We start from the raw sequence: 12,309 nt of genomic DNA on the forward strand, positions 1-12,309 counted from the left end.
TTCTTTCTGTGCAGTAGAGAATGGAATTTTTCTATTTTAGACAGCACATTATTCAATTCTCTTGGCATATGCTGCTCTCATTTTTATTGGCTTATTTGCTTGAAAAGTGCTTCAGTGTTCTGAGAAATTTTTGGGTTTATGTTGTGGGATCTTGTTTTCAAAACATTTTCAAAAAATACGATCTTTCACTACTTTCCTATTGACATTATACTGATCTTAATGTGATTTTGGTAGGTATCAATTTGAATTTGAGCAAATATTCCTGGCAGAAATTTTAAGAAGGTTACAAGAAATTTAAAAGTAGTAGAGATGAAAATATTGTCTTAAGCATCTTCATATGTCAGGTATCACAATATGGTCTGTCTAGGAGAACCTAATGGTACAAAAAGGAGTACAAAGAAGACAGCTTGGACAGATATAAAATTACTGGATAAAATTTATTTAAATTAACAGGCAGAAAGCTTTAATCAGTTTAAATTCTACTTTTCACTGAGCTTTTTAAAAGCAGGTTGAGAGGCCTGTTCACTGAATTTTTAATATCTTTCTGGAATGGAGATTCTGCAGCTGGGTGGGGCAACCTGTTCTGGGGCTTAACGAGCCTCATGATTTAAAAAATACCCAGCAAAACACAACACAAAAAAGAAAAATCAACCTAACTCCTTTTCTTCCAGTCAGATTTTCCTATGTTCCTACTTTTCCTTGTCCTACTGCTATTCATTTTCAAGAGCAGTCTGGCTCACTCTTCTCTAAGCTCACATTAGGTAGCTGTGGACTGTTATAAAGTCGCCCTTTTTTTCTTTCATGGCTGAACAAACTCAGTTTTCTTAGCTTCTCCTTGTATTATCACATGCTCCAACCTTCTGATCATCTTGGTGGCTCCTTCCACTGGACTTGTTCCCCCTTTCTCAACTAGCAGGAGAGTTACTAAAACCTTGTGTGTTCAAGAAGTGCTACCAATCAAGGGGCTGTGCCTGTCAGGTCATCTAGCAGCCCCCAGGCAGGATGAACACCCTTGCCTGGTATGGAGGTACTCCAGGGCAGCTGCTCTGACCAGCTTCTTCTGGATAGTCCATGAGGGGGGTTTAAAATGTTTGCCATGAAATTTGCTGTTTTGAAGATACTTAGTACTATGTAGTGTTATGTTTTGATTTAGTAGAGACATACTCCAATATGCTGAAATCACAACACAAGCATGATATAGCAGTTGAAATACACATTTAGATCACTGTGAAGAAGTGATTCCCATTACTGATCTTCATATGCCCACTGTCAGGATGGTGGGCATCTCTAGTTCACCAGGAAGGAGTGTGTGGGCTAAAGCCCTCTCGAGCCTATTGCTCTCTTGAGAGCTCCTTCTGTTGGTTTTTCAGTTTTACACTTTTGTGGGACTGAGCCGTGTCACGTACGTACTTCTCCCCCTACTGGCCTGGCTAGCTGGGGAAGACCTTATGTGCTACTAATTATTTTAGAAGAGGCTGTTTGCATAACCTGATGACTTACTATACAGCCATATATCTAAAGCAAAAGTCACCCTCCATTCCCCCTCCTGTGGAGATAAGTTCGGTTTTCTTTATACAGCTAGATGCTCATTCTTGTTTTTCTTCTCCGAGTTCATTACCCTTGCCCATCTCCTCTGAGCCTTCTTTCCTTGTAGAGGTTTGTTCATCAGTCAGGCAGGCTGGATCTCTTTGGGACTGTTGTAAATGTGTTCCTTGTGAGCTGATGGGCCTGTGAGCACCTGGAGAGGTGCCTGCCTGTACCAGCTGCTCCTCACCTCTGAGCTCAACAAATGTTTCGCACATGTGAGGTGAATGTGTCTAGCTGAACAAAAATGAATAGAGTCATAATGCTGCCAGGAAAAAAAGAGGGAGAAAACCTGCAGGCATCATGAGTACCCTCAGCCCTGACATACTCCTGGCAGGTACATGAAGGGCTACAAGAGAGACCAGCAGCCTCAGATACAGGTTGATGATCTAGTTGAGTTATTGAAAAGGGCTTGATTCTACTCCAGTAAAAACACGGAGTCGAGTTCCGGGCCTTAAGTGGATCCGTCCTGACTATGCAGGTGACCTTGCAGGTAGATTTTAAAACAAATATTTGCACTTGGTCACAGTCCTTTGTGTTTCAGTGGGGTTAGAAAAATGTATTTGGCGTGGTGAGTGCACAGAGCTTTGGGAATAGGCATGTCACTGCAGGAAGGAGAACCAAAAGGAAATAACCAGGGAAGAGGCTTCATAGGCTCGTAAGGGTTAAATCATTTGGTCTGGGAAATCTAGCAGTCATTCTGAGATTCATCACCACAATTTTGACACAAAGAAAGAGAACACGTAATATCTTATTTGCCATCTGTAATAATAATCTGTTCAGTGTTCTTTGATTTAAAAAAAAATAATTGCCATGATAAGAAAACATTTTCATAGAACGAGCAATCAGAGATTTTTTTTCCACCTCTGCATTTCTTGCAGTACAAAGCAGTATGCGCATTACAGTATTTTTGATCTTTAAAGGAAAGTTATGATACCCTCTACTGGCTATTTTTGGAAATAAATCTGAGCTAAAACTGACCAGTTTCGAGTCTGCAGCAGTTAAACTTAATCTGTACTGCAATTTTAATGTAGTCTTTTTTTTTTCTTTTCTTTGTTTTTTTTTTTTTTCTTATGGATTTGTGGGGAGTTTGGGTTGTTTTGGTATTTTTTCCCCTTTAGTTCTGTCCCTGGCTTCAGCAGAGTGAATCTGACTGTGATGGTACTGTATTTTTGAACAGAGGTTGTTATGGCTTCCGGACCAACAGTTCTATAGGTACAAATGAAAATAGCTAGATGTTATCACAGCTCTTGTTGCCTAGTAACCAAAGCCCAATGTGTAATTCAATGAGATAAATTTGATGCACTTTGCCTTTTCCTTTCTAGCAGCAGAGTATAAAATACATTTAGATTTAAATGTTTTGTTTTCTGATAACTAAAATGTATTGAAATCTCTAACTTTGCAAGCTCAGTTACAGTAATCTAAGAACTGGTATAAATTTCCCATAATGAAGAGTGATCTGGTTCCTGTAACATTTCTGTACTGTTCATTTAAGTATGCCAGTGTGACTGTGCATACAAATATTAAATTATTTTCTCCATGCCATTCTCATTTCACCTTTCCATTTTGTATTCTGATTTGATGATGATTTTACATATTTTTCTACTAGATCTGTTTATGCAGTCAAGGACTGTTCTCAGAATTATTTGCTCAACTATACTGATAACATGCCTAAAATTATCTAGGACTGTCCTTGAATTAGTTACTGAATTTTTGAGCAGATGTGAAATGTTTGCTTCATTGGGACAAGTTGTGTAAATAAATACTTGTAGTAGATTTCTAGAATTGATTTTTGCTATGTAAGTTAATAATTATATCTTATCATAGAATTAACTATCAAATGAATTTATCTACTCAGTGTTATAACTAATCATACTCTAGTTCTGGTAATATAAATTGTATTGGTAATATTATCTTAACATTTACATAAACATATGCTAAAATAAAACGAGTTCACTGTACTGTTTCAACCTTGTAATTAATAACCTTTAAGCTTACTAAATTTGTTTTGAATTCTGTGACACTGACTTTTATGCTTATTGCATACAGAACTTCTCCACTTAGTTAGACTTACTTAATATTTTCAAGAATAATCTAAAATTTAAACTAATTTTTAAGTATTTTTCTTAGCAATAGTTTGTATATTTCAGTGCAATCACATTTGTGTCTTTTTTTCATGTCTCTTTCATTAACAGTTGATATTCAAATCAAACTCTTGTTAAATGTATGCTCCTTCATTTTTTCCTGCCTATATTGATTGTCAGACATGCCTGAATTATCATTCTTCCAAGAAGGTCACAGACTTCTGTGGAAGCTGAATTCTGTCCTTACTGGAATCACTTGCATAAAGATGCTTATTTTTGATGCTAACAAAAAAAATGGTACAGTGTCCAGTGCTTGCATGCAAACAAGATTTGCATATTCTATCATGGTCTAGAAAGCTTTCTTTTAAAGAATATCTAACATTGAAGGCTTGGAAATGAGATGTAACTATGAAATGCTGGGCAATGTAAGAAGCGAACTTGTGAATGAATATTGGGAAGAGTTTAATAAAGTGCGAGAGCTATAGTTTGTGGGATTATTTCCCCAGTGAACACAATGGTAGAGATGTTGCTTGTTATTTTAAATGGTATCTGTAGGGAGGTAAAATCATGCTCATGTTGGGTTTTCACTTCTTCAGTTGCATAATGCTGAAATCTTCCTCTCTGTTTTAGTCTTGTTTTTTTAATGGTTTATTTTATTTTCTTAATATTGACGTTACTCTTGTATAAGCTCAGAATGGCATTGGGGCATTAACCAGCTGTTGTTTCTCCTTTCAGGTACTGCTCCCAGCAGCTGGTCTCTTGCAACTACAGGATGTCAAAAGGACTTGCTGTGAATTTTTGGAATCCCAGCTTCATCCTATCAACTGCCTGGGAATTCGTGCTTTTGCTGACATGCATGCATGCTCAGATCTCTTGAGCAAGGCCAACACATATGCAGGCAAGTTATCATTAGCAGAGCACACAGCTTGGTATCTGTCTGTGTGGATGGGTTCCATTCCACTCAACCCCACCCAGAGGAACCCGAGTTTTATCCAGGATATTGCAGACATGTATCTCCTGATGAAAACTACATTTGATATGAATGTCTTCAAGAGAAATAAAATGTGCTGGCTGTTCCACAGTTATATTTAAGCTGAATGGAGCATCATCTTCGCAGACTGTTCTGACTCTGCAGGGTCCAAGCCATTTCTAATCCAGAAAGAAGCTAGCTTCCTGTTTAAAATTTTGCACTGTCACTTAGGGTAGGAAATCAGGAGAGAAGAATTAAAATTCTGACAACTACCACAAGTCAAAGTATGTAGGAATTACATGGAGGAAGAAATAAGAAAAAGGCATTGGGAGGAAGGGTAGCCCCTGCACTATACTAGGGAAGAAGCAAGAAATGTAATGTTGGGTATTATGTTATCAACTTATCTTCTGAAAATCCTTCTCATCTAGCCCAAGACTTTAAATTTCTTACTATAAAGGGTACCTATAGTCCCATTCACTTGAATCTTGTATTTCATCTGTCTCTGTAGCTGAACTATTTTCATGCTTGGTACTAACCTTCTCTTTCCTCTGTAACCAAACCACCTCCAATTTCTGTAAAATTCCCCCCAAAAGCTTCCCGTATTGTCATCATATTCTTGGAGTACTGCCGGCCTGTGTGACAAGCTGCCAGCTCAACTCCTACTGTGTATTTGCTTCATCTGTGGAGTGGATTTTTAAGCAATGCACACTCTGTTCTTACTCTTGAGATAAATATGCTGTGTATAGTCAGGGTGCACAGTCAGGTCCACTCTCTGCTCTGCCTTCCTTCATCCCTAGCACTCTCAGGCTTAGAAGAGCAATACAAAAAAGAGAATTAAAAATTAAATGTTCGGATAAGGTTGTAGGAAAAAATACATATGACTGCATTGCTTTTCATAACTTTCCTAAAATGTACAGTGACCAATTAGCGTCATTAACAATTAGTACAGAGTTAAAATTGAAGATTTTCCTGAAGTAGAGCGCTAAGTGCTTCAACTCAGGTCCAAATAATAGGTTTTTTATTGCCTTGAGTAAATTTAGCACTCAGAAAGGCATGGACTTTGATGAATGTTTTCAGGTGTCTTCATTCCTAGAAATTCTGTTTTCTGGTATAGATTTTCTTTTAAACTCACGGGAGATTATAGTATTTCTATCAGGAATGATTGATATATCAATTAAAAAAATTCAAAAGCTGCTCAGATTGTTTTCGAAAGTACTAGCTTTTGTAATGCATGCCTTACTCAAGAAGTTGTGATGTGTGCATGACTGAATGACTTTGTGATATTTCTATTTAGACATCTATGCCAAAAGTTTTAATTAAATCCTTTTGTCTTTGAGTAATACACTATCAAATCCAAAAATCTATTATATTTTTGACCTTTTGTGCAACAGGAAGCAAGATACACATTTATTAACTGGAGTTAATGTTCAGATATTTAATGTTCTAGGGAACACATTTTGATACAGCTGTTGCTTAATTTTGAGTTTTAAGTTATTTTTTCCAACTTCTGTCCTGACTGGGCCTTAGTCACTTCTAAACTAAACTTCTCAACTACTTCAGTTACTTCTAAGCAATCTTTGTTCAGTTTAGTAGCTGAAGCTAATATTTATATAGATTAGTTTCTAGAAATATAAATTCTAAGACCCTGGCAAGACTTTGAGTGCAGTATTGGTTAAATGGGTTTTGAGACCCCAAGAATTGTGTCCACCTGTTAACTCTCCTTCCCTGGGTCATTTTGTTCAGGCATCCTTTGCTGTGCTCAGAGAGTCTCTGCAAGCAGAATACAGGCAGTTGAAAAGAGGAGGGAAGCTGTTTGTTGGTCCTAGTTGGGACATACAAGATGCTAGGCTGAGCACCAGAATGCTCAGTACTCCTCATAAAAGGATGCAGAGAGGAAGTGTTGGCCCTCATTTCTCCTTGGAACTGGCTGATGATCAGTCTTGCTGAATTTCTGTCTCCTGACTCCCTGATTTTCTTTCATACAGTTCTGTACCTTTTCAGGTCAATGTTTTTCCTCTTGAATTTTCAGGCTACTTGCTGCCTGTATCTCAGCCATCACAGCTTCTTTTTATCCCCCGTTCTTATCTCAAATGGCTCTTTGTACTTTGTCACAGCTTTCTTACAACTGAAAAAAATTTTCTGAAAAGTCTGAGCCAAAAATACATGGCTGTGCCATTTCAGAGTTCGCTTTGTATCACAGGCATCTTAACTCCCAGAGCACACATTTTGGGATTAAGGCTCCAGAAATTAGAATGAGTACAGAAAAGGATTATTAGATTGAAAAAAGCAGTGAAAATATTTCCCTGCTAGAGAAAACGAAAAGTATTTTGATTTTTAACTTCTCCCAGTCTTCATTTTGTTACACTTGCTATTTTAGATTTAGAAAAAAGAGGCAGGGAGATAGTTCTGCTAATAGACAATGATAATATAAAAACAAGTGGATGCAAATGGATCAGAAGTTATTAGAAAAGTGAAACTCTGGAACATCCTTCCAGTGGGAATGAAAACACAACTTCCATTAAAATTGGAGCTTCATATTCCTATGGTAGGTTGGTCCTTTGTAGCAGAGAGCAAGATTTCTAGGAGAGTTGTTTATATGCACCTGTGACTCCTATGGAGAGATCTGAAAATAGTGGACAATTGATACAGGTTACTTGGAATGTGCTTCTGTTGCAAATCAACTTGGAGATGCCACCTGTTCTTGTGATGTTCCAGAAAGCAATCCTGCTCTGGGTCTTGTTATACTTGCACAGTCAGAGACTGTACAGAGGAGGCCTCTCATCCTTTTTTTAAGAGGATTCCCAGCAAGAGTATGTGGCATGAGCACTGCTAGTCTGTCCTCAGTTTTAGTCTGGAATATGTCTTATGGAACATTAAAGGATGTTCACAAAAGAGCAATTTTTCCTGAGAAAGTGGTGCATTATATAGGTGTTGTAATGTTATGTACAACCTGAAGATACATTTTTAAATCTTAAACTTTAAATGAAGAGGGGTGTGCTGTCTTGGACTAGAGAGACCCTTGCTCAGTGCGTATGTCCTGACACATTTCTTAGTTTTAACCAAAGAATAAAAATGTATTTCACTCACTGCATAGGGCAGTACAGGCTTTGGAAACTTTGGATGGCCTGTGGCAGAGGTGTCCTTTGAGGCTTGGCACAGTGAACCTTTTTGGCTTTCAGCATTGTGCTGAGATATTGAAGATTCTTTTGTTAGGGACTCCTAGTGTGTGTTGTGATACAGGAATTGCTGCATTGTATTGGACTGTGGGATAACAGCATGCTTGATTCTGGAGCTCTTAGTCTAAAACTTGAGCCCTGGAACTTGGAAGCATGCATGTCTTCTGTAGACTGTTCTTGTGTACGTCCGTATGCCTGGCATGGAAAGGATGTCATCGTCAGAATCGTTTCTACGATTCTATTCTGAGTAGCAACGTCTGTTGCTATGCTGCTGTTGCCTTGGCTGTTGTGAATTTCATGGTGTCCTAAAAAACAGTTATTTAAGCATAAAATTGACAAATAAATCAGATTTTTTTTTAAAAATGTGATTCTGCAGTTTTAGCTTCTGCTAGTTCTCCAACTAGCAGAGCTTGCATCTATCCCTCTGCAACAAAGCTGGGGTTCCTGTTTGACCTTAAAATAGTGCCTTAAAATAGGCTGTTAGCAAAGGCCTTTTGTCCCAAGCAAAAAAAAAAAATCACAATGTGACATTGTGAATTGAAGCAGTGATTTCAAAACCCTAATTCTTTCTAATACTTCTGTTTCATCTGCTTGAGAAACTGTCTTTTTTTTTTTTAAGTGACCATAAGGCTTGGATCTTTCAGAGCTCCCATGCTGTGCATTGCTCTAAAACAATAGGTTATCAGTTCAGAAAGAACTGGAAACAGAAAGTGCTGGGATGCTGCAGCTGGTTTTGTAGCATTATCACCTTGAAAGGTGCAGGTACTCCATTTAGTTTTAAAAAAGATCATCATTTGTTTTGTAGAATACAAGTTGTTGGACTAAACCGACAAAAGATATGAAACTCGATATATTTGGTTGTGATATTTTGTTTCACACATGAATGTATGTTCAATTACTGTCACGAAAAGATCTAGGGAATATGAGCAGGTTTTCCCTTTTTCCAGCTGTAGATTCTGGCACTGGTAAGCTGTGGCAGTTTTTTTGCCATACACCTTAGTGTGGCTTTGGGAAGATGTGTTCTGACTGTAGATACATAAATGAGTGAAAAAGTGTTTGTGAATTAATCCATAAAGGTTTAAAGCATAAAAGGTCCTGTGCAGGTTTCAGATGTAGTTTTCCTTCCTACGTAATTGAAAAATATAAAGTTAATGTTAATATCTGTCTGGCCAGACTGTGTGCCTTTTGGATAGAAGAGGTGTCAAGTGCTTTTTGCTGCTTGTGCATGTATATACATAGCTCCAGACTCATAACAACAAATACCAAAAAGTGGTACATTTACAGCTGCCATTTCCTTTCTATGCTCTCCATGCTGGCATTGTTTATTGTACTTACAGACATTTTGTTACTAGCCCCTTTCGTGTTGTTAAAGACTTTTTAGTTTATCCCATCCTACTGGCACAGGGCACACAAGGACAGCTCTTTAGCTATTCAGATAGAAACTGACTCAGTTGCAAAAATGTGAAAATCTGTTTTTCATATGCAATTGGAACAGATATTTTAGAAATGTCCTAAAATGGATTTTTTTTTTTTTTTTAAGACAGAGTTTAGTCTTGATAATAAAGAAGTAGGACTCTACTTGCTTAGGAAGCGGGAATTTAGAAGCCAAGCCTCTGCAGCTCCTAAGCCAGCTTGCTTCCAGGCTGCCAGACTCTGGAGCCAGCTGGCTTCAATTTCTGGGTAAAGAGGCAAGAAATGGGGCAGGATTCCAGTACAAATTTGTCAAAGTTGCATACTGTGTGGAAAATTCTGATTTGGGAAAAAATAATTATTTTATTCTCTCATGGAAACTTCCATCTGGGAAGTTCTCTCTTTGCTTCTCTAAGAGATGTTCATAAAGAAAGGAGTATGTTCCCCAATGCAATAAATAAAAAACAAGATAATTTGAGATTTTACAGGGGACAGATGCATGAAATATTTAAACATTTAATCATATGTTTGATGTTAGTATCTCCAGATTATCAAAGCTTTCAGGATGTGAGCAGTAATATGAGATAATACAAATCCTAACCCAGAAGGCAAAAAAATCCACACACCTCCAGTACTATTTTTCATCGTTATTGGGAAAAGAGGATCTAAGTGTGATTTCTTGAAATTTTAGTACTGAATCATGTTATTTCGAAGATGCTGATATCCTTCTTGCTAAAAGGATGCAAAAAGTTTGAATTTCATAAGCATAATTTTTATATAAAATGAAGCATTCTGTCTTCAACACTTGAACCAGCATTACATAAATTGCCTTTGGTGGATTTAATTGATTTTATATTTCCTTGTTCTTTTTCAGTTTTTAATTATTGTAAATAATCCATGTAGCTGTAATTGCAATTGGCTTCTTCCCAAATGTTATCTATCTATCAGTTACCATGGTCTCCAAGACAACAAGCGATCTGATTCTTACAAGACAAGCTATTTCACCTTACCTCTTTTTTGATGACTAAAATTTATGCAGAAATCTCCTCTATTTCTCTTTTATCTGTAATTCGTTCACCTGAGGATCTGTAGCTATTGACTGAGTAGTTTGGTTTAGTGTTTCTCCTTTTTTCACTCCTCTTGACCATGTGCCTTGTTTTATGCTTTAAGAGGCTGGCATCCAGTAAAACAGTTTTGGTTCAAGTACTGTTTATTTTTTTGGATTTTCTTTTATAGTTTTCTTTCTAGCATGAAAACAGGAGACAGCCTCACATTCATTGTATTGCTTTGAAAATTCTCAACTTTTACCTCTCCTGGTTTAGAGGCTGGATCTCTTCCTACTTAGTGCATGATCTAAATCAACTTTTAAAAAGCAAGGCTGTTATATATGAGTCCATAAAATCAACCAGGTATTTCTAATTTGTGAAATATATCCTGTTGGATGTGATCCACTGTTGCATCGTATTTCTCAAGGAAAGATGAACAATGCTGCAGAACCTCAGATTTTTTTGAGATGTGAATGTGTGTTGCTTCCCCTTTTTGGTTGCTTCTGAACTCAGCTTCTCAGTATGCTCAGGCATACTGGTTTGTGTCACCTGAAATTGGAGTTTATTGGAAAACGAATCTATACAAATTACCTTTCTCAATTGCTATTTGCAAACAATAAAACTCATCAGATACTTAGCTTGAGAAACTGCATACCTGTCTGAAAAGCAAACAGATACAAAAAGAATTGTAAAGAGTGGAAAAGTAATGGAGATGTTATAAAAATCAATAGTATTTCTCTCATCCTTTCTTTCCCATTGCCTGAAGTACTGCAGAAAATACTACCTGTCCATGATAAGAGAGTGCTGCAGAATTAGAGGGACTTGTACTGATGATAATTGCATCTGAAAAAGCTGTTGTACCCTGCAAAGTTGAAAGATTAGACTTCTTGACCTTAGGCATTCAGCATTCTTTTTTTTTAAACAGCTTAGACAAGTTTCTCAAGTATGGAGTCTTAGTTATAGTAGTACTAGCAGAGTGATAGAAAAGGCTATAAAATGTTCTTTGGTTTGAGTACGTTTGCTGGCCTCTTTTTAATTTATTCTAATTTTGAGAGAACTCCTAAGTTCTTAATAACAGTTGTCCCTTCTAACCTCTGTTACGAATAGCAGAAGAAGGGGAAAAATAATTTAACTGAATGCTTTTTAAGCAAAAGAATGCCATAAAAAGCAATTTTAAGGAAGGGAGGGGGCAACTGGATAACTGAATGGCGACTTGGAAACATTAAATTTTTTCAGTTTTATTTAAGTTGACGTTTAAAAAAAATTAGGAAAAATTACATACCTTCTGCATGTTGTAGAGATTGCAATATGCAGTATTTTTATGACCTTGGAGAGGCTCTGAGAGATGCAATAGGACTTGTTTGACATTGCTGGTTGGCTCTAAAGAATCAACCACTGTTCATGTCAAACTACAAATTTAAAACATGCTTGTCAACAACATACAGAGTATACAGACTCTGGAGTCTTTTTTCTGTATTTTTGTGTACGAATTTAGCAAAATGAGACACAGGTAATTCTCAAGGACAAGTACTGAGATGAAGCAAGCATCTGAAAATTGCTACAGTAGTTTTAGTATAATGTGTTTTAATATTTCAGTTAAAGAATCTTTAAATAGAAAAGCTATTTGTGAGACCAAGCTTTAACCTATAGAGGTTTTAAGTCAGTGTATTGCTTCTAGATAGGGTAAAATAGCATGCATATTGAATCCTTTTCCTCTGTTTTCCCCTGCTGCTTTAATGCTTGTTATACCCCTGGATATGTGTCACACTCTATGTTAGCATATTTCTTTTCCTCCAAACAGAACAGCACTTTTCCGATGTTGTACTTAGTGAAGAATACCTCAATCTTGGCGTAGAGCAGGTGTGCAGTCTTATATCCAGTGACAAACTCACAATTGCCTCAGAGGAGAAGGTAAGACAATCTGTATCCCATTATTCTTTTTATCCTATTATGTGAAAGAGCGAGCTTGCTCATACTGATCTTGTACACTTTTTTTGGATGTGTTATGTGTTTCTGTAGCAAAATTAGGCAGGTATTGT

At 37.0% G+C, this 12,309-nt stretch overlaps 1 protein-coding gene across 4 annotated transcripts in view; it reads left to right on the forward strand.

The window, feature by feature from the left end:
- The window catches only part of KLHL2 (kelch like family member 2), a 57,000-nt gene that overhangs the window by 31,495 nt on the left and 13,196 nt on the right, over positions 1-12,309 (forward strand). For all 4 annotated transcript variants that reach the window (XM_082282454.1, XM_082282456.1, XM_082282457.1 and 1 more), the window contains 2 exons: positions 4,404-4,566; positions 12,072-12,181. In XM_082282454.1, the coding sequence (XP_082138580.1) occupies positions 4,404-4,566; positions 12,072-12,181 (273 nt within the window). The remainder of the gene's footprint in view (positions 1-4,403; positions 4,567-12,071; positions 12,182-12,309) is intronic.

The sequence above is a fragment of the Coloeus monedula genome (assembly GCF_965178545.1).
Source record: "Coloeus monedula genome assembly, chromosome: 5".
Classification (NCBI taxonomy): domain Eukaryota; kingdom Metazoa; phylum Chordata; class Aves; order Passeriformes; family Corvidae; genus Coloeus; species Coloeus monedula.